The sequence below is a fragment of the Manihot esculenta genome, chromosome 12 (genome assembly GCF_001659605.2).
Source record: "Manihot esculenta cultivar AM560-2 chromosome 12, M.esculenta_v8, whole genome shotgun sequence".
NCBI classification, from domain to species: Eukaryota; Viridiplantae; Streptophyta; class Magnoliopsida; order Malpighiales; family Euphorbiaceae; genus Manihot; species Manihot esculenta.
The window spans coordinates 34,890,555-34,915,915 of record NC_035172.2 but is presented as its reverse complement, the minus strand read 5'-3'; the positions used below and the strand labels follow the sequence as shown (position 1 = coordinate 34,915,915).

Here is a 25,361-nt window from a genome sequence, read left to right as displayed (position 1 = left end):
GCTGGGACTGAGCCATCGGGACTGCTCTTGGACAATCTCGAGCCATATGCCCCTCCTGACCACATCTGAAACAGGCGTTCGTCCCAAACCGACATACTCCCCTGTGTGGCTTACCACACCTCGCACAAACTGCATTATCCGCACTAGAGCTTGAGCCACTCCCAAATCCCAGACTGGACTTGACTTTATTCCAGAACTTGTTCTTCTTACCCTTGGGCTTACCCCATCTCTTACTGCCTGAAGCTGCTGCACTCAGAGTAGAGGGATCTAATCTTCCCCCACTCGGAGTTTTAGAACCGGAAGACTGTGCCACTGACTGCTTAACTGTCCCTTGAACGATGGCACTGGCCTCCATTTTCCTGGCCATATCTACTATGGCATGGAAGCTCTCCCTGTCCACTGACTGGATCAAGGAGGAATACCTGGAATGGAGTTTCATAACATACCTCCTTGACCTCTTCGAATCTGTATCCAGACTCTGCCCAGAAAAAGGCAACAGCTCCAAAAATCTGTCGGTGAACTCCTCCACACCCATTTCATCCGTCTGCCTCAACTGTTCGAACTCTATCATCTTCAGCTCCCTTGAACTATCGGGAAAAGCCCATCCTGCAAACTCGTTTGCAAACTCTTCCCAAGTCATGCTGTCCACTCTCGGTTTCACATAATTCTTGAACCACTCCCGTGCCTTCTTGCACTTAAGCGTGAACCCGGCCATCTGAATGGCTCTACTGTCATCAGCCCCAATCTCATTTGTGATTACTTTAACCCTTTCAAGATACACAAATGGGTCATCCCCTTTTTCATACTGAGGGGCACCCAATTTCATGTAGTCGGTCATCTTAACCTTGCTCCCACTGGCTGAGCTAGGTCTAGGTGGCTGAACAATTGGGGCTGCTAGTTCTGCAGGTGGTGGAGGTGGTGCAACATTTTCTGAGGTAGGGTTTGCTGGATTTGGATAGTAGGGTGGAGGTGGATACATTGGGTACTGAGAGTATGGTGGGTATGGCATCTGTGTGGGATAAGGGGTGAAACTAGGGTAATCCGATGTACCTCCCATCGAATACCCGGGATGTTGTGAGAAATGTGGGTAGTGAGGTGGCTGAACAAATCCCGAGGCCTGAGTGCCTCCTTGGGACTCTCCCATACCTTCCTCTGACATGCCAACTCCCAGACTGCCATCCCTCCTCTGCTCTACATCCATCTCATCCCCCATGCTCTCAGACATTCCTCCCTGAACTGTTCCTCTGACTGATCTGCTTCTACCCAGATCCAAAGACCTTCTAGGGTCTCTTGCTGCTCTTTCTCGGTTAGACCTACTAGACATTGCCCTAGGCAATGCGGGAGGACGGGCGCTCATGCCCTCATCCTCAGGTGGTACTCCAGTCAATCTTGCTGATCGACGAGTTCCTCTCATCCTGTTTTCTGAAAAACAGTACACATAGCACAAACATTAGCATCATATGGTTCATGTGGGCACACATGAACCCGCATCACATACATCACATATCATAACATATCATCAATGCACATGCTTATCATCATGGCATTTCACATCATCAAGCAAGACAGGACTCCACATCCTATCCTAGTGGACATGATCTTTTCCTATTGTGCTTGACCTTCTATAACATCTATGAGCCCGACACTCTAGGTCCGACCATATGAACCTAGGGCTCTGATACCATCCTGTAACGACCCGAAAATCGGACCGCTACCGGCGCTAGGATCCGGGTCGACTTAAGGCCGCCGGGACCCGTAGCAAGCCTGACATAAAACCTGTAAACCTGTATAATCCCATACATGATCGACAACATGCATAAAAATTAAAACTTTTATTTCCATGAACATCAACCAAACTCAACCTGTGCATAACATTAATATAACATTGATCCCTCTGTGGGATCTCATCAGTGTCCCCAATGGGTGACAAAACATATGCTGAGTTGGTTTACATAAGTGACATAAAATAACCAAGATCATGTATAAAAAGGGATACAACATTCTATGGTCAAGCACACACTAACATCCATAAACCTCATTACACAACTATACTGTACTTTTACATTACAATTTGATCATGTCCATTGCTAGCTATTACATAAGCATGACTTCTTTACTCTATCCGGACTCCCGTACTATACTGTACCTGCAATTCTGGGGGTAAAGGGAGAGGGGTGAGCTAAAAGCCCAGTGAGCTGAACTATTAAAACACATAAATAATATGCTCTATGAAATGCATCATAACACAAACAATTCACATAAGGGTTGGGTGAACTTGTCACCAATTAGTCCAAGCTAACATAGTGCCAGGCCGTAGCATGGGGTCCTGGTCTTCCTGTCATACATACATTACTTACCATTATTCCAGGGCCTCCTCTGGGCTCCTGGTCTTCGAGTCGACAATCGGGCCAGGCCGTAGAATGGGGTCCTGGTCTTTCATTTCCGTGCCAGGCCGTAGAATGGGGCCCTGGTCTTTCATTTCCGTGCCAGGCCGTAGAATGGGGTCCTGGTCTTTCATTTCCGTGCCAGGCCGTAGAATGGGGTCCTGGTCTTTCATTTCGCTTCCGCATCCATGCAATGTTCGGCGGCCGAACTTGATTTTCGGTGGCCGAACCTGGACTTCCCTAACTCATGCTTTCGGGGGCCTAACGTGCCTCCAAAGCGCATGCATGTTCGGTGGCCGAACTTGACTTTCGGCGGCCGAACCTGGGTTTTCCTCCAAGGACTTTTCATGCAAAAACTCATTTAATTTCATACTTAAAACCATTAAAAACATGAAAACATTTTACAAAAACATGATTTTACCCTTCTAGAGGTCTCCGACATCCGAGATCCCACCGGACGGTAGGAATTCCGATACCGGAGTCTAGCCGGGTATTACACTGAACCTTGTGGGAAGGGTGGATAATGGGGTGGAAAACCATACCCCGAGGCCTGAACGCCTCCCTGAGACTCCCTTGTCCCCTCTTCCTCCATGCTCACATCCAGGTTCCCATCCCTCCTCTGATCCTCTCCTGTAACCTCCCTCACATCTGAAGAACTTCCTTCTCTATCTGTCCCCCTTCTGCTAGCATCAAAAGACCTTCTAGGGTCCCTTGACACCCTTTCTCTGTTGGCTCTACAAGACATTGCCCTAGGCAATGTAGGAGGACGGGCGCTCGTGCCCTCATCCTCAGGTGGCACTCCAGTCAATCGTGCAGATCGACGAGTTCCTCTCATCCTGTTTTCTGAAAAACAGTACACATCAAGCAAGCATTAGCATCATATGGTTCATGTGGGCACACATGAACCCTCATCACATGCATATCATTCATATCATAGCATCAATGCACATGTATATAATCATGGCATTTCACATCATCAAACAAGACAGGACTCCACATCCTATCCTAGTGGACATGATTTTCCTATTGTGCTTGACCTTCTATAACATCTATGAGCCCGACACTCTAGGTCCGATCCTATGAACCTAGGGCTCTGATACCATTCTGTAACGACCCGAAAATCGGACCGCTACCGGCGCTAGGATCCAGATCGGTTTAAGGCCGCCGGGACCCGTAGCAAGCCTGACATAACCTGTAAACCTGTATAATCCCATACATGATCAACAACATGCATAAAAAATTAAACTTTTCTTTCATTCATTCCTCATACACCAAACTCAACCTGTGCATGCACTAAAACATAATCATAACTTGACCCCTCTGTGGGATCTCATCAATGCCCCAATGGGCGATATACATGTGTTGAGTTGGCTAACATCTGTATCATCAAATATCTAAGATCATGCATCAACAAGGGATTACAATACTCATAGGGTCAAGCACATCTATAACCTCAATATACCTCATTACATAACATACTGAATCTCTTACATTACATTAGTACAAATGTCATGTCCACAATCTAGCTATTACATAGACATACTTCAAAACTCTGGCTAACCTCCTGGTCTACCCTGTACCTGCACATCTGGGGTTAGGGGAGAGGGGTGAGCTTACAAAGCCCAGTGAGCAGAATAGTGAAATCATATATTAAAATTTCATGCCATTATGTAATGCAACACATCACAACTAATCACATCTCGGATGGTATTGTCACCAATAGTCCTTTACATAGTCCAACTGTGCCGGGACGTAGAATGGGTACAACCGGTCTTTCCCTTAACATAACATATCATACAGTCCAACTGTGCCAGGGACGTAGAATGGGTACAACCTGGACTTTCTCTTACATCGTGCCAGGGACGTAGAATGGGTACAACCTAGACTTCCATACCATATCATGTCGTAACATCATCATGCCATATGAGGACTAAAGGATCATCCAATAACCAATCCACAACAACATCATAAATGCAATGCAACATATTCGTGAATACTAATGCAAACAACCTACTATATCTCATGGCATTCATGATGCATGTATCATGCTCAAAATTCATATTTCATTTAATTTAAAACTTAAGGTTTATTCCACTCACCTCTAGCTAGCTCTGACAAACTCTGTAGCAGCTGGCTCACTGCTGGGGTCCTCGGTTCCTCGGGTCCGAACCTACACAGGTGGACTCCAATGAGGGACCAAACGTACATAAACATAACTCTAATATACTCCCCAAAAACCCCCTAAAACATCATGAAACAACTACATAAAAACATGCAAGAAATGGCTGGACAGGGCACTTTCGGCGGCAGGTTCGGCGGCCGAAGGTCCCTCCAGAGCCGAAAGTCAGGCAGGTTCGGCGGCACCTTCGGCGGCCGAAACTCCCAGACAGAGGCGAAACTCATGCATGTTCGGCGGCACCTTCGGCGGCCGAAAGTCCCAGACAGAGACGAAAGTCTCTTTTCGGGGGCAACTTCGGCAGCCGAAAGGCCTGCCTCCCCAGCCATGTTCGGCGGCCGAAAGCTCCTTCAGCTGCCGAACCTGGTTTCTGCCAAAGGGCAGAAACTTGGCTCCTTTATGCACATTTGCCTCCTAACTCTTCCAACATGCATATAACTCAACCAAAACATGCATACAAGCTCCTAGGGGTCTCAAACTACCTTAAACCCCAACTACAACACACATACACAAGCATTTGCAAGCCACATTTGCATAAACTCAAAAATCATCCATAACTCACTAAAAACCTACACATGCATTTCTACCCCATAGATCTAGCATAAAACTTATTTAAAACATATAATGAGCTTAAGATCGGCTCTTACCTCTTGAAGATCGAGAGAGAGACGACCTAAACTCGGAGATCCAAGCAAATGAGCTCCTGAGTTCCCAAAGCTCCAAAACTTGTCTTAGATGCTCAAAACTTGCAATGAGAGGTGAAAACTCAAGAAAAATGGAGGAGATTTGGAGAAAGAACACAAGATCTGGGGAGAGAGAGGTCGGAAGCTAGCTATGGCCGAAAATGGGAGAAAGCTCGCCCATTTCGGCTAAGTGACCCTTTTATAGGTGGCTGGCCAGGCCACGTTCGGGGGCCGAAAGTGCTTCCGCATGCATGCCATGTTCGGCGGCCGAACTTGGGTTTCGGCGGCCGAACCTAGACTTCCCTCACTCATGCTTTCGGGGGCCTAACGTGCCTCCAAAACGCATGCATGTTCGGCGGCCGAACTTGACTTTCGGCGGCCGAACCTGGGTTTTCCTCCAAAGACTTTTCATGCAAAAACTCATTTAATTTTCATACTTAAAACCATGAAATACCTTAAAACATTTTATGAAAACATGTTTCTACCCTACTAGAGACTTCCGACATCCGAGATTCCACCGGACGGTAGGAATTCCGATACCGGAGTCTAGCCGGGTATTACACCCGGCTCGTTCAGGCATCGAAATTCCTACCGTCCGGTGGAATTTTGGATGTCGGATTCGTTTGGAGGGGTATTGCAAGGGTAAACTCAAGTTTTTTACAAGGTTTTCTCAAGGTTTTCTAACATGTTGGTTTTAAGTGTTTTATGGTTTTGAAAGGAAAGGGAATGAGTTTTGAAGAGAAAAGACCAAGGAGGCAAAATGCAGGTTCGGCCGACGAAGGTAATGTTCGGCCGCCGAAGGTAATGTTCGGCCGCCGAAAGTGCTATAGGTTCGGCTTCCGAAACTTCACGTTAGGCCGCCGAACGTTGCATGGTTTTGCATGCAGTTTCGGCAGCCGAAGGAAAGGCGGTTGGCCACCTATTTAAGCCCCTTTGACCGGCCATAGAGGGTGTTGGAAGCTCTCTTGGTGGGCAAAGGTGAGGTTATGCTCTCCTTGGGAGGTTTTCATGGTGTTTTCCTCAAATCTTGCAAGGTTTTCATGAGTTTTCATGGTTTTGAAGGTTTTGAGTAAAAAGAGGAAGTTGTGGAGCTTGAAGTTCTTGAAGCTTGTTTTGAAGCTAGGAGCACACCAGCCTTTGTTCTAGAAGAGGTAAGTGTTGATCCTTGTGTTTTATAATGTTTTAAGCAAGTTTTATGGAGGGAAAGGGAAGAGTTGCATGGTGAGGTGTAAAAGGATGTGTTTGAGGGTTTTTATGCATGAGTATGTTTATGTGTTATGGGTGTTGTTTGTTGGGGTTTTTAGGTAGTTTTGGACCCCTTTGTGCATATATGTGAGTATATGCTTGTTATGTGTGTTGAGATGCATGTTGAGTGAGGTTTGGGGGAAGTTGTGCATGAGGTGAGCTCGGTTCTGCCTAACTGGAGAACCAAGGTTCGGCCGCCGAAGGAAGGTTCGGCCGCCGAACGTGTTGAGGAGGTGGTTTCGGCTGCCTCAACCTGCCCCCGAAGGATTGGACTTTCGTCTCTGGAGGGGAGGTTCGGCCGCTGAAGGTGCCGCCGAAGGTTAGAGACTTTCGTCTCTGGAGTGTGTTTTGGCCCCCGAACCTTGCCCCCGAAGGCTTCGGCCGCTGAAAGAGGAGCTTCGGCCGCCGAAAGTAGGCGAGTTTCGTCTCTGGAGAGGACATTCGGCCGCCGAACCTGCCGCCGAAAGTGTCCTGTCCAGCCTTCTTTTGCATGCTTTGTGTGATTGTTCTAGGGTCTTTTAAGGGGTTTTTGGGGAGTTGTTTAAGAGATGTTTTAGAGTTCTGTTAGCGTTGTTTGGCACCTCATGTGCATCCACCTGTGTAGGATCGGACCTGAGGCGAGGTGTTTAGCTCCAGTGTGAGAGTTGGCTCAGAGTTAGTCACAGCTTGGCTTCAGGTGAGTAGACCTAACTATGCATGTTTTAAAGTTGATGTTTACAGAGCATAACAGTATGAGCATGAGACACGCATCATGGATGCCATGTGATACTAGGTTGTATTGCGTTAGAAATCACGAAGATGCTGCATTACATTATTATTGTTGATGGGATGGACCAAGGCGATCTCAGTAGCTCGCTACCTGTTATGGCTCGAGAAGACCTTTGGGAGCTCCGCAGTTAGGGGCCAGGCTCTAGTACATGTAGTGACCTGAGAGTCCGTAGGGACCGGGCACCGACAGAGGGAGTTCTGGGATCATGTCTAATCCGAGATGTGAGATGTTTGTGCTATGACACATTCCATGAAAGCATATAATGAATGAACTGTTTTATGGTTTCTACTCACTGGGCTCTAGTAGCTCACCCCATTCCCTTAACCCCAGTTTTGCAGGGCCAGAGGTCAGCAGAGTGAGCTATGAGAATAGCAGAGTGAGCATGGGTTGCCGTGTTTGGCTGTACTAGCATAGCTAGGTTTTGATAAAGTGACATGTAAAGAAGATTGATGTATATATGTGAAAGAGGCTTGATGTATATGTTTATGCAAGATGATGTAAGATTTAAGGATGAGATGTTATAGATGTTATAGATGTTATACTTGTTTGTATGCTTGTGATAATGTCTAGAGTTGTGCTTTGCCCAGTGTTTGCTTAATCCCTAGTTTATGCATGTATCCTGTTTTGCGTTTCTTGATGAGAAATGTGTCAAGCTAGGCTTAACATATGCTGTATTTATAAAACTCCAGTGATCAGGGAAGAAAGGGTATAAAACCCCTTGACCCATTTGAGAGGGAAGAAAGGGTAAATCCCTTGACCCAGAACAGAAACCAAGGCTAGCCTGTAATATGCGAACTCTAAGAGTGGATTCTATGTTTTCAGCTTAGTAGTAGATCATTGGTGTAGGCCTTTACGGCTGTGGTTTTAAGGTTAAGCCTGGTAGTTTTACAGAAAAAGTTTTAAAAGCTAGTGTTCTAGTTGGATCATGTATGGGATTAATCAGGTACACAGAGTTCAGTAGCAGGCTTGCTACGGGTCTAGGCGGCCTTAAGCCGATCTGGATCCTAGCGCCGAGCAGTTTGGAGCCATTACAGAGGGGTATCAGTTTCCGGGCTGTTACATAAAATTTCTATCCCTATGAAAAATTTAGTAGGGAGATCACGCTCCCCTTTTGTATTTTTTTTTCTTTATTCTAGTGACGCATAACTAACACTCTATTATAATATCATTTGTCGCTCTCACATAGAATCATACATTCGTCAGTCAATCATTTAATTTCATCATCATCAATCAATCATTTAATTCCTTTCAAGCGCCGATGTTGATAGAATCACAGTATATCTGAACTTATTCTCCTACTTTCTATTACGTCAAATGAGTGTTAGACTCCTCACTGACTAGGTTTTTCACTGACTAAATTTCTCACTGACAAGTTTAGATTCTTGATTTACCTTAATCACATGTTGAACGGTGTATTGTTGAATCAACTTGCATAATACACTCAAATGAATTTTGAGGTTTGTTTTTTCTTCTAAGATTCAGCCTAGATACCAAATACCTAACCGTCGTGATATTTGAACTTTCAATAATATTTTTAGTTTCTCCCTTTCGTTTTCATTTGTTCCAACATATAACTATCATCCGATAAATTTTATAAAATTTATATTCCACTGACATATTTATGACGTTTTACTTACTAACAGAAATAGGAAAGCTATTTGTTTATTATATTTATATAGACGAAGCTCCGTATATGGCTTCAAAAGCTCAAAGCAGCAAGCAGAGCTTAAGCAATGGCTTCAGTAACCCTTCTTGAGATCTTCTTAGCAATCATTAGCTTTGTGGTTGTTCGCGTTTTGCTCAACAAAAATGGCCAACCCATATATTGGCCAGTCGTCGGAATGCTGCCGGACACTCTCTTCCACCTTCACCGAGCTCACGAGAGGTTCACAGAAGTCATTGAGCGAAGTGGCCATACTTTCTTCTACCTAGGCCCTTGGTTTTCCAGAGTAAAATTGTTAGGCACAGTTGATCCAGCCAATGTCCACTACATAATGAGCTCAAACTTCTCAAATTTCCCTAAAGGACCCGAGTTTTCCAAGATTTTTGACGTTCTGGGAACTGGGATTTTCAATTCGGATTCTGAATGGTGGAAGAACCAGAGAAAACTCGCTCAGGCTTTGATTAATCATCGGCGGTTTCATCAGTTTTTGGTGAAGACCAGCCGGGAGATGGTGGAGAAAGGGCTAGTTCCAGTCCTTGATCATGTTGCTGAACAAGGATCAGTGGTGGACATGCAAGATTTGTTTCAGAGATTCACATTCGATATCACATGCATATTGGTTACTGGCTACAACCCAAGATGCCTGTCCATTGATTTCCCAGAAGTAGAATTCTCCAAGGCCATGGATGATGCTGAAGAAACTTTGTTTTTCAGGCACTTAACGCCTGAATGGTTCTGGAAGTTGCAGAGAATTCTTGGAATCGGACAAGAGAGGAAAATGAAAAAAGCTTGGAAAACACTGGATCGTACATCAGCAGAATACATCTCCAGAAAAAGAAAACAACTCAACAATCAATCACCCTTCTCATCAGACGACAGATCAGAGGGTGTTGATTTGTTAACATCGTACATGACAGAGACCCAAATCATGGGATCAAAACCAAACGACAAATTTCTACGAGATACCATAGTAAATTTTCTCCTTGCAGGAAGAGACACCACAAGCTCAGCTCTGACATGGTTCTTATGGCTGATCTCCAAGAATCCGCAAGCAGAAACCAAGATAAGAGAGGAGCTTAAAGCAAGTTTACCAGAAACAGAAGCAGAAACCTGGCGAATATTCAATCCAGAGGAGCTAAACAAGCTTGTTTATCTTCATGGAGCCATCTGTGAAGCTCTAAGGCTGTATCCACCAGTTCCATTTCAGCACAAGGCTCCTCTCCACGAAGATTTGCTTCCAAGTGGGCACAGAGTGAATCCTGAAATGAAGATAGTTCTCTGTTTGTATTCAATGGGGAGGATGGAATCCATCTGGGGAAAAGACTGCTTGGAATTCAAGCCTGAAAGGTGGATTACAGAAGGAGCAAAGATCAGGCATGAGCCGTCGTACAAGTTTCTAGCTTTCAATGCCGGACCGAGAACTTGCCTGGGGAAAGAAATGGCTTTCATTCAGATGAAGACAGTGGCGGCGGCTATAATCCATAACTACAAGGTTCAGGTGGTGGAAGATCATCCTGTGTCTCCAAATATCTCCATTATTCTTCAGATGAAACATGGATTGAAGGTCAGGATTAGCAGGAGATGGATTTGAATTATTGTTTATTAATTTTATTTTATGTTTTTACTACTGAGTTTTTGATATTGAATGATTCATGTCAAAAACATATTACTCCAACAAGCAAGTAATAATTTTTATAATTAAAAAAATAGCAAATTTAATTTTAAAGCTTATTTTGAGGAGGCACTTATTAAAAATCCTCATGAAAACAGATGAACAACAATGAATATATGAATATAATAAGGGGATTTAGTTGCATTTTGCAACTAAATTCAAACTAAACTCTAATCTTACCGTTGTATATTTTCTTTTTCTCACGTTATTTAGAAGGTGTTGATTTGGTTTATAAGTTGATGAAACTTACTTATCAGTAAAATATTATAATTAATTTGCTATTTGATTTGATTTGATTTATAAGTTAAACAACAACTTTAAAAAAAAGTAAAAACTGATAATTAAAATATTTATAAATTATCTACTTAATTTAAAATTACTCTATGACCAAGTAAAAAAAACTTTCTAATATATTTTGAAAATATTGATATTTTCCTATTTTAGTTAGTGGTATATCTTTTTAGCCCTTTTAATAGGTTAAATTACTTTTTTTTTTTTTAAATCTCCACTAAAACACTTAAACTATTTTCTTTTTTCAACAAGCATACTTGAACTACTTTTAAGTGTTTTTTTTTTTTTTTTTGAACTAAAGATAGAGATATAAGACCTTTCTCAGATTTCTTGCTTTTTCCAAGTGGCCACCGAATCGAGCTTAAAAAAGCTTTACAATAAAAAGAACCAGATCAGAGGGCACACAAAACTCCACGCTAAGAAAGGAGGAAGAACATATCTAAAGCCAACCTCCCATAAACTCCATTAGCAAGCATGAAACAACACGAAGAAATTAAAATAGAGGGTTTTGATGGGGTATGTCATGAGTCGGTTACAAAATGCAGAGAAAAAAAGAAAAACCTTCAAATGCAGTAGATAAAGGTCTTAAAGATACCCATTAAAAGATTCTAAAGGAACTCTTTACAACTCTCAGAGAGAGACTCGAAGGAGCGCTTGGAGATTTGATCATCAGAATAAGTAGATGTTGAAATCTTCAACTCAAAACCGGTGAAAAGTCCCTGGATGCAAGGATAAAAGAAGAACTAGCAACCCAACAAGATAGATCTACTGAGAGAGCTTTCCAACAAGCACAAATCTACCACAAAAAATTAGAAAAATTAAATTTTATTTATACATAACCCACAAAGAAGTGGAAAGGGCAAATTCACTCCCGGAACAGGGTAGCAAAACTCCCTCTGCCTTAAAGGGACAGAGAGTCAAGAAAACCAGCAGCAAACAGAAGACTGAGCCTTGGGAAAGAAGAATCAAAGAAAGGGAGAGCTTCTCTTACTTACAAGTAATTTAATCAACGATTTACTTACGTTTAAATTTAATTTATATATATATATATAGAAATTTTAATCCAACTTAATCCAGCTGTATAGATCGAAAATCTTAGACCAGAGAAATTGTAATTGATCTTTTTTTTTAACCAAAACCGATCGATTCAAATTGACAATTAAATTTGATTTTTTATTTTTTAAATAAATTATTTTAAAAAATCATATCATCTAAAATTAATGTATGACAAGTTAAATTGTCAAATAATTAAATTTAAATTTATTTTTAACTAATAAAAATATTATTTACATTGAAATGTAATATTATTTTATTTTTATATTATAAATATATTATTATTTTTTTATATTTTATAATTTAATTATTTAATAAATATATATAAATAATATTTAAGATTTTATATTTATTTTTTTTATTTAAAATTTATTTTTAAATTAAATCAAATTAATCATTTATAATTTAAATTTAATTGAAATCAAAATAAAAAACTATGAAAAATTAAAATCATAACTATTTTAAAATTTAATTGAAATTAAAATCATAACTATTTTAAAATCAAATCAAAATCATTAAAAAACTAAATATTTTAAACCATTTTAAATTAAATCGATTTTCATTGAGATTGAAAAATAAATCAAACGGCCAATTTTAAACTAAAACCAAACCAAAATCAAACCGCCAATTTTAAACTAAAACCAAACCAAAACCAGCCAATAGCCACATCTAAATCGAAACAATTATCTTATTTAGAATATAAGAATTTAATTTTTTTAACTTAAAAAAACATAAATAATTTTTTAAATAATTATTTAAATTATTTTTTTACAAAATCATTCCTACGAAACTTTAAAAAACATGGGATAAAGACGGGAAAGAAAGAGAGAAAACCTGAAAAAGACACACAACTTTCTATTTTTCATTAGCTTTTAAATAAGAAATTAAGCTGAAATTTGTCTTTACTTGCTTCCCAAAAATTAAGGAAGTTTGTCTTCAACTTTTGAGCTGAAATTAAGCTCCTCCACAAACTCCATTTACACTTTAAAGTTTCAGAATTGTTACAACAAAAAGAAACTAAATATCAAAGACAAAAATATTAATATAACAGCACTAAGTATCACAGCCATCACAAGCAAAACAACCGGCTGTCTTCATCAAATCAGCATTGAATATAGACTAGAAACCGTACGAGTTTTGCTGAGCTTCTGAGACCAAGTGCTTCTTTTTTTTTTTTTTAACCCTTGTCTAACAACCCAGAAAAATATGTATATTTAAAAAAAATAGCCAACAATAACTCACCAAATAATCAATGGTCATGAATGTTCTTGAAATACATCTCTGATTTCATTCTGGGAAGAAATGTTCCAGATCATGAGAAAAAACCAAGCTGAACCGACTCGTCCAGTGGTTTCTCAAATTGGACAACAACAGCCTCCTCTGCCACAATCCAGCAACCAGTTTTGGATTTTTCTTCAGCAGATGGGTTGGAACAGCTCTGAAATTAAAGTTTTAACATGAAAATCATGATCATGTAATAACTTGAGCATGGAAGTCATGAATATAAGAGGTGAGGTAATCTCAGAAATGCATTCTAATATCAATCAACTAAAGCATGGAAAATAGAAGAAGTTTCTACGAGTTCATTAAAAAACCAATTTTTTCATTCACGTTTATCTTTTAAGGGTTTTTATCATTATGCTTTTGAGAATAAGAACAGAACACTAGTTAACTCCTGCAGGCAATGGTCTTGACCACGAGACCCACCACCACCACCACCTGCAACTGCTCCTTGGCCAAAAGAAAGAATCCCCATTGGTTCTCTGTTTCCAGCAGCTTCTTTAACCAATATGGATAAGACCATTCGAGATGCAATGGTTAATAAACTTATCACTAAATTTCAGTGTGATAACCTTATTTCCATTTATCACATAAAAAATCACTTGGTTTGTGCTTTGATAAGATCATTACTATCAAATTCTAGAGAAATTTTTGCTAGAACTTTTACTCTTTGTTATGGTAGGCAAATATATGTGCACATGCATGCGCACACACACACACAAGATTGAAGTGGAGAGTAGGACTTTGCTGCTACATCAGAAAATCCAATCAAATAACAATTGAAACTCAATAAATGTGATCTCAGTGAAATACAAACTAAATGAGACAAATAAAATTATGTGACAACCCTGAAATTAGTGATAATGGGTTAATTACCCCAGATTCATCAGTGGCAGCTCATAGTCTAGCCATTCTAACTACAACAAAGCTTATATATCTATGTGACAAACAGTTATCAAAGCAAAAATGACTTGAAAACTGACCTTGGAGCAAGTGAAAACAACGAGTGTCATCCAGTCCCAATTCTCTAATGCAGTTTTTTGACAATCATCAGCAGCATCTTGTAGAAAATATATTAATGGGGGCATCAGCTGCATCTCATAATGCCTCGAAGCACCACAAAGCTTGCATGACCCAGGGTCTCCCACATCTGGTGTTGCAAGAAGAGGCTTCCCGCCATACAAGTACCTGAGTACATGGGACTGTTAAAGGAGCATTTATTTGAGCAATAGTAGTTTCCATATAATGGAGTAGGATAGAACAACTCATTTAGCTGGCACAGAGATGGTAAAGCAGTGGGCTTAATAAACCTCTGACTGCCCAAGACAAACAGCAATTGCAACATCTAAATGTTTCTGGAACAGAATACATGTGGACATACATAACATGAGTAGTTGGTCTGAAATTGCATTTGAATGGACAACAGATGAGCTCAGAACATAAACACTGTATGACTTCAAACTGGAAGCCGAATTCACAAATCTAAACCAGATTAACTATTTAGTTAGTTAGTTAGTTAGTGGTTGGAGAAGTCTCAAAAGATTCTCGGAAAATATATGAATGTCGTTAAGAAATCGGCCATAACTGTGAGTTAGACTTGCGCACCAGTATCTGATGTTTGTACATGGCTACATGCGCAACCAAAATCTATCTCCACAAAAATTTTTCCATTATTTTTGGCATTCATACTTATGTAGAAGCATTGGACACATAAAATTCAAGGTATGGTGAAGGCTAATCAGAATTATTGGGGAACCTTCCAACATCTAGTCTATCCCACCACAAAAAGTTTCTCAAGATAGAACTAGAAAAGCAAGTTCAAGATAAAATCTATGCAAGGTTTCTTAAGATAGAGCTCTTGCTGAGTTCTATAGCTTCTAATTTTTGCACCTTGTCCCAGTCACAGACAAGGTATCTCAACCATCCACTGAGTTTTGTTTGTTGAAGGAGCCCTCAAGTGGCACCAAAGCCACAATGTGAAACCATAATCTGTCCATGACTACGATTGTAAGCAAACAACATCATCAAATTTCTGCAACTCAATACCTTTTTCCAGGGACTCAACTCAATACCTGAAGCATTGCTCCGGGTCAGCATCCAACTTTTTCTTGAACTTGAGGTATGCCCTGTCGACATTTAAAGCTTTATCGTATTCATAACTTTCATCTCCCCAAGCTTCTTGTTGTTCTTGATCATTATTACTTTGTTTCTCCTTAATGGAAAGGGTGGAATAATAGTTCGAGCACATAGAAGAAACATCCTTTGAGAATGATTCTTCCTGAGTATAAACGTAAAAACAAGGAACCACTGCAATTACCAGATAATATGAAGCAAATAATCAATTACCAACATAATAACAATTAATGAATCATTTGACAAAAACATAAGGAAATTCAGAAATATCAAAAGGTTCAAAACAATTTTGGAAGAATTCAAAAATTTCAGAAATATCAAAAAGTTCAATACATGAAAAGCACTTATCTACAACACATTCTTACAATAAATTAGTAGAATTAACAGGAAAATTTTACCTGGTAACTCCATGTCCACAATTCTCATCCTGGGAACTGAAGGGGAAGCATTGACAACACTCTCAGATAGCTCGTTCTTATGTAGTTTCTTGGAATGAGAAGCCAAACTTCCAGCTTCAGAAAGTGCTTTACCCAAAGCCTCAAGATCGATATCCTCATCACTTTCATCACCCAAATCCTCCAGCCAGTTGGTTTTTGGAACTGAATCAGGAGGAGGAGTAACAGGAACCACATCATCAGAATTTGTACATGGGAATCTCCCATCATCCAGTTTCTGCAGGCGAAGTGCACGCCAGCTGCAAGTCCCCAGAAATTTATTTCCTTTTCAAAAAACAATCAATCAAAAGAAGAAACTTTAAACAGAAATTGAAGACCTAAGAGAAGTACTCCCACATTCTGCCGTCACACAACCAAAGACCATAACAAGACGATCTCCAATTTTCAACCTTCCACTAGAGACTGGAGCATAAACCTTTGAAAAAACAAAAATGAACACCCAAATCATATTCACCAAAACAAAATATCCAAGAATGAGAATCAGCGAAAACCTGTGCAACAAGACAGAGCTTTTTTCCACAGGCACCACAATTGAGCAAATTGTGAGGCACTGCCTCTAGAGGAAAAGGCAAGTCCTGTAAAAGAGAGCTTTAAAAAACTGAGATAAAGAAAATTTTAGCAAGGAATGAAATCAACAGGTAGTTAATACTCACAGGAAGTCCGCCAATTTTTGTAGTGTAATGGTCAGATGGCTCACGATTATCATCGGCCCATGGTCCAGGCATACCAAGTAGAGCTCGAGCCATCATCGTTTACTCGACCGTGACAACAGAGAAACACCAAAAAAGAGTATCTGCGACCTGAGAAAATAATCAAACAGTGGAGAGAGACCACAGAGTACACTACTGTTTCGGTGAGAGTTCCAGAACAAGTTTTGGTTCCAGAGGAGGGCGGAGACGGGATACTTGAACCCCCAGTGCCAGTGGCAATGGACAGGGGTAATCCGGTGGGAGTGCGTGTGCTTGTGCGCACCGTTTTATGTAAATCCTACGGAACCGATTGAATGAATGGAATGGAATTAAAATTTTCAAAAAAAAAAAGAATGGAACTAAAATTTGTTTTCTTATTCAAAAAAATTGTTTTTTTTTTTAATGCAGAAAGATCAAATAAATAGGGGCTTTTTTTTTAATTTGAGAAATTAAATTTAATCGTTTAACTTAGCTTTTTACATTACTTTTTCAATAATTGAATTGAATTGATATTTAATTTTTTTATAGCGGTCCAGCAATTTCGACTCGGGCGGTGAGTGTCGCTGAGATAGTTTCCTTGTATAATTTTGTTTAGATCTTGGATGCCCTTTGTGAGGTAAATTTGCATATCTAGTGTTTGTTGTTTTAGGTATTTATCTTCGTCTCCTAATGGTAGCTGATGACTCGCTAGAATAGAAGTTTCGCTTAATTCTTACTAGTTTGAGATGAGATTTTTGAATGTGTGTATAGTGGGCCGCATTATTTTACATCCGTCGAAGATAGCACCATTACGTATAATGAATAATACTGCTGTAATAGTTCTGCCACATCCTTTCTTTGATGGATTTATCTCGATTTTTTACTGTGTTATTGGTATTTGCTTATAATATTTGTTGCATATTTATTTTATTTTTTAATATTTTTATTATTTTCTCTATTTACCATAAATGTACTATTTTAGTGATTTTTGTGAACGATACTAATTTTCTACTTGAATCGGGCTTTGATTATAATTCTACTATACTTTAATTCTATTATTATTATTGCTTTTTCGTATTTGCATGTTTGTGTCTTTTTATTGTTTTTTATGGTTGCTTGTTATTGTTGTTGCCGGTTGACTCTGCTTGCTCTTGGAGGTGTTGAAAAATCGATGCTGAGGTAGATGGATGTTTGGTTTGAATTTTTCTATGTTGAATTTTAGTCTGTTTCGTAATTGGTTTGATTTGATTTTTTTTTTTCCTTTTTAGTAGTTTAATTCGGGTTTGTGTGCTTTTTTTTTTTTTTTCTCTTTGTTGGACCTTAGTTTTTTTTTTTTCTAATAAAGAAAAACTTTATTTATCTTGTAGAATAATAATCTAAGAGTCAATTAGGAATGTCAATCCAAATTTTGAATCTACCATAATGAATAGACTCTCTAGCTAATAAATGGGCGGCTCTATTTTCTGAACGCTGTACCCAACTAATATGAATGTTACCATGAGACAGCATAGCATCCTTACAATCAGTTCTCTTTTTTTTTTTTGAAATAGGGGGATGCACTTTCCACTAGGCTAAGCCATGGAGTGCCAATCAGTTCTCTTTATTCTTACCTTTATTGGATTTTGAAAATACAATATCATATTTGCATGGTAAAAAAACGGTATTTAATTTTATCAAAATAATAATAATATTGCTGACTCCTTTTACCAGATGACATCAAAACGTATAAACACATAATAATTTAATAAATAGTAAGTGTTCATATATTTTTATAAGTGAAATTTATAGTTTTAAATACATAACATGTTTTGATTAGTTAAATGTATACATTCAATCCTTGAATCATAACTGAGCTCAACTAATTCTTTCAATTCTTATTCAAAAAAAACATATATTTCTTTCAATTCTACAAATTTAATGAATCCGCTTAGACTTTTAACAAACATCACAATGCTTGGTGTATTCAATGAAAACTTTTAAAAAACACCATGTCGACAATCACATAACCGCCCTCCAAAAACAACATATACAATCCAATCTGCAATGGCTTCATGCAACCTTTTCTCTTTGTGAAATTCGCCTCCTCCCCTTTCTTGGTTGCTTGGAGATAAATTTGAGAAAACAATAAGATAATTGTAATAACAGTTGGCGTAAACCGTAGGCAAATGGGTGAAAATAGCAGGAATGTTAAAAGCCACTTGGCTAAGCAACACCTGCCCCCAGATAGATTGTAACATAAATTAAAAACAAAAGCTCAAACGTCATAGCAATATTCATATGGCACCTTTTTAAATGAGACCTGCATTTCTATCAAATATTATTTACAATGGTGGAGTACCTTGGTGAAAATGGACTATATCACCTCCTACCCTCTTTACATGGCAAAATTAGTTCAACCAAGTATGAAATTGAATCAATTTTGTGTACCCCTCTTCAGTTCCATCTTTTGGAGTTCTTCAGTCCTTTAGATTTTTGTTTTGCAGCCTGAAAGGCCTGCATTTTTTGTTTCTTCCGAGCTTCCTTCTCAGCCTGTTAAAGAATAAAATGATGAGCTTCTTTAAATTAAAAGAAAAAAGGGAAGAAAGCAAATCAAAAGATGAGACTACTCCAAGAACAATTTGCCTATTTATTGCTTAACTTATGATGCTAGCAATAAAATAGATACCATTTACCTTTGACATCTTTGATTTGGCCTTCACTTTGGGAGCCCTTTCCTCAAGCTCTGCCTCGCGTTCAAGTTCTCTAGCCCTTGCATCCAGGTTTTTCTCCAGATAATACTATGAATCAAGAAATCTCGTGTCAAAAACCTAAAGCTGCCTAAGACTAGAAACTCACACCACCACTCATGCCATCCATGCAGGACGAATAAGAATGTTTCATTTATCATTTCTTGATACATCACTAAAGTTATCGCTGCAGATAGAAATGTGATCTCATACCTCCAAAGACATACCCTTCTACTATGGATATGAAAACTTTACTTTGAATGCTCAAGATGAATAAATGAGGCAGAGGATGCATCATATCAAAAAACAGGTACAGAATAAATAAAATAAAATGAAAGAAGGGCAAGCTTACATTGTAATCGCCTGCATAATCTTGTAGCTGGCCATCTTTAACTTCAATTACTCGATTAACTATTTGCTTTATGAAGTATCGATCATGAGAAACTGTGATGACTGTACCCTGGTATTCTGTTATTGCCTCCTGATGTGACAATTGGACACAGAATTTAAAAACAAATAAAATGTAAAACAAGTAAAAGCAAATACCCAAAAGAAACTATCCAAACCTCAAGCATCTCTTTTGAAGGTATATCCAAATGATTAGTAGGTTCATCCAGAACTAGCAAAGTTGAAGGTTTCACCATGAATTTGCAAAATGCTAGTCGCGCCTGAATAAAACAGGAAGACAAAACATTCAAAGTCCATGCCTTATTATAAGGGGAAAATAATAATAGAAAAAAAAAATCATAGACAGCAATATAGGCCAAGATTTTATTTAAAGGAAGAAGACATGGCAGGTATTATTCCTGAGGTATTGTATAATGAATTGAACCTATGCAATCAAAAGCGACAAGGTAGCCATTAATCTATTCAGTCACATAATCAAGAATCTCATGCTTTGAGCCTCGATTAAAGATACATCAGTAAGAGCAACTATAACCAAACTCCACCTTGTAGTAGTGCGAGTAATAGCAGATAACATTAAGATATTCAATATTCCAGCTGATAGACAAGGATTCAAGAAAAAATAAAACTAAATAGCAATTGAAGGTAATATTTCAGTTTTATATGTGATTTTCAGCAGTAAATGACTGCAAAATCATCACAATCTGGTCCTTAAGTTTCAAAAGTTTATCCCCTAGATAATGCAAGTTTTACTAGTCTACTTTTACATAAGCTACAAACAGATCCAAAAGTGTATAGATAAAAGAAAGCTTCAACAACCGATTCAAAAAGGAAACAAATTCATTTATTTTAAAACCAGAATTTCTAAGAGTATGCAACTGAACATAGAGATATGAAATTGAGGGGCCAGTTGATTTTACCTTCTCACCACCACTCAAAAGGGAAACCTTTCTATCAAGCATATCAGCTTTGAAATTACAACGGCCTAGCAGTCCCTTTATATCATCAATTCTCCAGTCCTCTGCAACTTCTTCCACAGTTTGAATCACTGTTTTGTCTAAATCAAGTGCCTCCGCCTTACAGAGGAAGATCAAACTCAGTTGTCAAAAACAATTTATATGCATAACAACGGAATTGACAACAAAAAGTGAATGAAGTATAAGTTTTAATTAAATGAAAGTACCACACCTGGTTCTGCTCAAAATAGTTGGGCAGTACATTATGCTCCCCAAGTATAATATCGCCAGCTTTCGGCTTCTCTAAGCCCATGATCAGCTTCAGTAAAGTACTCTTCCCACATCCATTTGGGCCAATAATGGCAATTTTCTCACCTCTTTCTATTGTAAGATTCGTCCTATTAAACAGCACCTGGTAAGAAAAAGCACAACAAAATTGTCAATGTTGTGTATAAGATCATTAGAGAACTCATTATTCAAATTTCAAAGCAGCCTCTCCCGTGATGCGCCTCACCTTATCCTCATAACTGAATTCCAAATTCTTAATGGATACAACATTTCTTCCACTTCTTCCACGCTCCGGGAACCTGATCTTCATTTGTTTGCGTTGAAATGGCTTCTCTACTTGATCCTCTTCTTGAAGTCTCTCCAATTTCTGTTAATTGTGAAACAAAGAGAGTTTAAGAATTGAAGCAGCTAGGAAAAAAATTGCAACTTCCACATCATAGAGATTAAAGAATCATTCTCAATTGTAAACACAAAGCCCCATGAATACAGTTGATAAGGGATAAAAGAGAAATAGAGAAAGCATTATGTTCTATTCACTGACTAGCAACTCATTAATATTCTGTCAAATGATTTTCCCTAGAAAAAGTAATAATATGACCTATTTAGGGGATGGTCACAAAGACAGAAGAATTTCATTTGAAAAATCGACGCTAAGCTGACCTGCTAGAAGGCTAAAAATAGGGTGGGGAGGGAGAAGGAAGAGCCAAAAGCACCTATAGAATCACCTTTTGTATGTTATGCAAGAGCATTTATAAGCAAAACCTATATTTGTTCAGAAAAAAATTCTACAAGTACAAAATCAGTAGCCACAACTGAAACCTCATCCCTCATCATATTTGATTTTCTGGACTATTTTTTGCTATCCTGAAGGGTGCGGTGCAAATTCAGAAGTATATCACATGAAGAATTTCCAGATTCAGCAAAGAACCTATCACAAATTTCATTAAGTGTAATGATGCAAGATATGTAGAAGCTACCATTTCACAAATACATTCCAATATTAATTCAAGAAAGTTCAAAAAAAAAATCCATCAGATTCAGTGTATCAAAGTAGGAAACAGTCCAAAACAGCGAAGAGTAAACTGATCCTTCTATATACTAGTTACGTTTGAATAATATCCAAGAAAGAAATATTTCCTGTTCTTTGACAAAATGAAACCAAATAGTTCCACACATCTATCTGTTACCTTCTCAGCAGAAGAAGCGCGGCCAGAATTTGCTCCTGCACCCAACCGGCTTATTAAGTCCTTGGTGTGCTCAATTTCTTTCTGCTGCTTCTCCCAGGCAGCATGCTGAGCTTCAATCCATGCTGCCTTGGACAAAAGGAACTGAGAATAATTCCCCTCGTACGTCCTAGCAACGCCCATTTCAGTCTCAACAATTTTGGTACAAAGTTGATCAAGAAATGCTCTGTCATGAGATATGATGACCATAGGCACATCTTGCTTCTGGAGATAACCTTCGAGCCACTCAATTGTGTCAAGGTCAAGGTGATTTGTGGGTTCATCCAAAAGCAATAAATCTGGGTCCTGCAAATGAATAGTTGCACATTTAAGTCAAACATCAATAATCAACCAAGAGCTATCCTTTCTTCAGCCAATCAGTCATAACTGCTTCATCCATAAAGCTAACAATTCCTCCAAAATGAAAGGACTTAAAAAATTTCCCAAAATAACAATGTCAGCATATCATCTAAAGTTACCATAAAAAGGCATCAAGGTTACAATATACCTGCAGCAAAATCTTCCCAAGCGACATCCTCATCTGCCACCCACTGCTGAAGGAGGCCACCAACCTATCCGAATCCTCAGGGGCAAACCCAAGTTCGGGCATCAACTTACTGATCTTGGCATCAACTTCATCCAAGTCCACAGCCTGTGCTCTCCTCTGCAACAAATCAAACTCATCCAATAATCTCCCCATCAGCTCTAAGTCGTCCACAGACCCCTCTATCGCCTTTTGTACCTTCTCCAATCTCCCAGAAATCTCCATTTCTTCTTCAAACGCACTCATGAACTCCTCTTTAACAGTCCTACTCAAAGAAACCTCGAATTCTTGACTCAAAAACGCGATTTTCATATTGGGCTTCGCTTTGATTACGTTCCCAGAATCAGGTTCCTCCTGTCCAGTAATAATTCTCAACTGGGTCGTTTTCCCTGCCCCATTCACACCTACAAGTCCTACTTTCTCACCTTTTTTCACTTCCCAAGTCACGTCTTTCAACACTGTGACTCCTTTGTAACTCTTGCTTATGTTTTCTAGCTTGATACCCGATGAAATTCCCGAAGCCCCTGAATTCGATTGCTTATGTGCACCTTTCCTGCCGAATTCATCAGAGGAATTGCTTGAAAACAAGGACTCAATATCTGTCTCGGGTTCAGCAACCGATGTCTCGACAGTGGCGGTGGATAACTGAGCAGTGATTTTAGAAGTCCCTCTTCTGGAGACAGAAGAAGCAACAACTTTAATCGAACTGGGATTGTTTTTAATGGGTTTTGAGCTATGCTTAAAACGGGGAAGCCTAAGAGGAGATTTACGGGTCCCAAACAGAGGCGAACTAGTGAAGAAAGAAGAGTGGAGGTCTAGGCGGTGGAACTTGGTGGATAAATCCATGTTTGGCAAATGGGAAATTGCGCAAAGGGGTTGAGATTCTCTCAAGCGAAGTGAACAAAGTGAGCACAGAGAGGAACCTCAGCCCATCGACGAGATAATTGTTGAAGCTCTGAGCTTTTGATGCATTGACAAAACGACATCAATAGCGACCCTCAATTTTTATTTTTTTTTCCTTTTTTTAACATGTTTTTGGAGCTAAATATTTTTCACGTTTCTTTCAACTTGTGACCTCGAAATTATCAGTATTATCATTCTTGCCATTATTGAGATCTTAAGTTTGAGCCTGTGATTTACATTATAATGGCATTTTTGTTATTTAGATTACGTTAAAGCCTTATAATGTAAGATTTTATTATTTTGTGGAAAAATTCTGTGGCCAGGAAAACAGATAACGCCCGTGGGAAAATTCAACCTGGTGTGTGGTGCAGATTCTGGTGATCGAATTTCTGTAACTCCACTCTACCCTGTTATCTCCTGCCACGTGTTATCAAAAGCATGACTGTGGGTCGACCACGTTTCCAAAAATAATAATTAATAAAATATACAAAATTTGTCCAACCAAGAAAAAAAATTAAAAAGTTTAAACCATTTTGGTTATTAGTATCAATTTAATTTAAAAAATAAATTAAGCTTTTTTGAATTTTAAGCTAAATTCTTGTGAAATTTTAAGGTTTGAACTTTTACTTTTTGAGATAATTAAAAAAATTAAGAAAAAAATATCTGAAATATTTTAATCTTTTGGTTAAATTTTGGTATTTATAAATTAATTTAAATAAAAAATATAATAAATTCAACATTTCAAAATAAATATAAGGAACAAGGACTTGTTGAAATCTTGAGAGATAAAAAGGCAATAACTACTAATGGGCTGTCGTTTTGACATATTGCAAGAAGCCCAAACTGCAAAGTCCACTGTAGGACAACGGTTGTGAAAGAGCAGCCTCTGTAAGCCACTAGGCCCATTAATCATTGAGACTTTGAATTTCCTTTTTAAAAAGTATCATTTTAATACTATTAACAATAATATAAGCCTTTTTATTACTTTAAATTTTATAATTAAAAAACACATTAATTTTGATTGTAAATTAATATATAATATCATTTAATTAAACTAACTTTTTATTAAAAATAAAATATATGTTATTTATACAATTTTTCATATATAATTTTATTTAAGATAAATAGTTAAATATATATAAAAAAATTTTAGAAAATCCTTGAGACATCCATGATGTTAGCTTTTTTCTAATTTATCTGTTTTTTTTACAAAATTTCCTCTAAGATTATTATTAGACTTATTATTATGTGATACAAGCTACTCGTAACATTTGATATTTCAGCAATATTTTCATTCATATTTCACACCATCAATGCAATATAAACTTTCTTAGATTGATAGTTTGAAAATTTTCCGATATGACATTCATCACACTCGCATGATAATCGCTGACTATTGGCATTCGGACTGCAATCGAATCCTTACAGAAGAACTCTAAATTTGACCCGTTAGCACACAACCCAATTTACGGTTGAAGCAGATCGGACTGATCGAGACCCGAACCCATCCGAAAGGAGCCCAACTTTTTTGACGTGATGGGAAATAGGAGAGCAAGCCCAATTATATCATAATTCTATCAGCACGAGTACCGAAAAGGAATTAAATGGTCGTCTAATGAGGGTGGACAGACAAATACGACCTTAAGTACGGTTATGTGTGATAGCGACAAGTGCATTATAGCAAAGTGATGGTTATGCGTCACTAAAAATTAAGTAAAAAAGAATAAAAGAGAAAGGCGTGAACAATTCCAACCAAACTTATTCACATATACTTAAATCCTACGTTTTTCTGAATCTCACGTTCCATATTTAAAATTATATTAAAACTTGAAATATTTCTAAA

At 38.4% G+C, this 25,361-nt stretch overlaps 3 protein-coding genes across 5 annotated transcripts; 1 reads left to right on the top strand and 2 right to left on the bottom strand.

Moving 5' to 3' along the window:
• Positions 1-8,921: 8,921 nt before the first annotated feature.
• On the top strand, positions 8,922-10,732 carry LOC110628638 (alkane hydroxylase MAH1). Its single transcript, XM_021775416.2, has one exon. The coding sequence runs from the start codon at positions 8,991-8,993 to the stop codon at positions 10,509-10,511; it is 1,521 nt and encodes a 506-aa protein (XP_021631108.1). The 5' UTR covers positions 8,922-8,990; the 3' UTR covers positions 10,512-10,732.
• Positions 10,733-11,149: 417 nt separating this feature from the next.
• On the bottom strand, positions 11,150-16,796 carry LOC110628639 (programmed cell death protein 2-like). 3 transcript variants are annotated; one of them, XR_002490088.2, is made up of 8 exons: positions 16,459-16,796; positions 16,297-16,380; positions 16,123-16,220; positions 15,749-16,044; positions 15,290-15,524; positions 14,201-14,405; positions 13,179-13,374; positions 11,150-11,679 (listed from the first exon to the last, which is right to left on the bottom strand). XR_002490088.2 is itself a non-coding variant. In XM_043948679.1 (7 exons), exons 1-7 carry the CDS (start codon positions 16,509-16,511, stop codon positions 13,249-13,251), a joined length of 1,110 nt encoding a protein of 369 aa, XP_043804614.1. In that variant the 5' UTR covers positions 16,512-16,796; the 3' UTR covers positions 12,866-13,248. The 3 variants fall into 3 exon arrangements, 2 of the variants coding, with proteins under 2 accessions (XP_043804614.1, XP_021631110.1); XM_043948679.1 differs by lacking the exon at positions 11,150-11,679 and having other exon boundaries at positions 12,866-13,374; positions 16,297-16,393; XM_021775418.2 differs by lacking the exon at positions 11,150-11,679 and having other exon boundaries at positions 12,866-13,374; positions 16,459-16,795.
• A 1,835-nt stretch (positions 16,797-18,631) lies between these two features.
• LOC110628637 (ABC transporter F family member 5) lies at positions 18,632-23,594 on the bottom strand. Its single transcript, XM_021775415.2, has 9 exons — positions 22,580-23,594; positions 22,036-22,377; positions 21,075-21,215; positions 20,793-20,972; positions 20,525-20,680; positions 19,766-19,867; positions 19,552-19,680; positions 19,146-19,250; positions 18,632-19,002 (listed from the first exon to the last, which is right to left on the bottom strand). The coding sequence occupies exons 1-9, from the start codon at positions 23,459-23,461 to the stop codon at positions 18,907-18,909; spliced, it is 2,133 nt and encodes a 710-aa protein (XP_021631107.1). The 5' UTR covers positions 23,462-23,594; the 3' UTR covers positions 18,632-18,906.
• Between the last annotated feature and the right edge of the window lie 1,767 nt (positions 23,595-25,361).

What these genes read in the sequence shown, in the direction of transcription:
- LOC110628637 (XM_021775415.2), bottom strand. Translation starts at nt 23,461, where the DNA reads ATGGATTTATCCACCAAGTTCCACCGCCTAGACCTCCACTCTTCTTTC. An exon ending in TTTTGAGTGGTGGTGAGAAG is followed by an intron (nt 19,868 to 20,524) that starts GTAAAATCAACT and finishes TGTTTTATTCAG; the next exon opens with GCGCGACTAGCATTTTGCAA. An exon ending in CCAAATCAAAGATGTCAAAG is followed by an intron (nt 19,003 to 19,145) that starts GTAAATGGTATC and finishes ATTCTTTAACAG; the next exon opens with GCTGAGAAGGAAGCTCGGAA.
- LOC110628638 (XM_021775416.2), top strand. Translation starts at nt 8,991, where the DNA reads ATGGCTTCAGTAACCCTTCTTGAGATCTTCTTAGCAATCATTAGCTTT.
- LOC110628639 (XM_021775418.2), bottom strand. Translation starts at nt 16,554, where the DNA reads ATGATGGCTCGAGCTCTACTTGGTATGCCTGGACCATGGGCCGATGAT. An exon ending in CAAAAATTGGCGGACTTCCT is followed by an intron (nt 16,381 to 16,458) that starts GTGAGTATTAAC and finishes TCTCTTTTACAG; the next exon opens with GACTTGCCTTTTCCTCTAGA. An exon ending in GACCCGGAGCAATGCTTCAG is followed by an intron (nt 14,406 to 15,289) that starts GTATTGAGTTGA and finishes CCATGTACTCAG; the next exon opens with GTACTTGTATGGCGGGAAGC.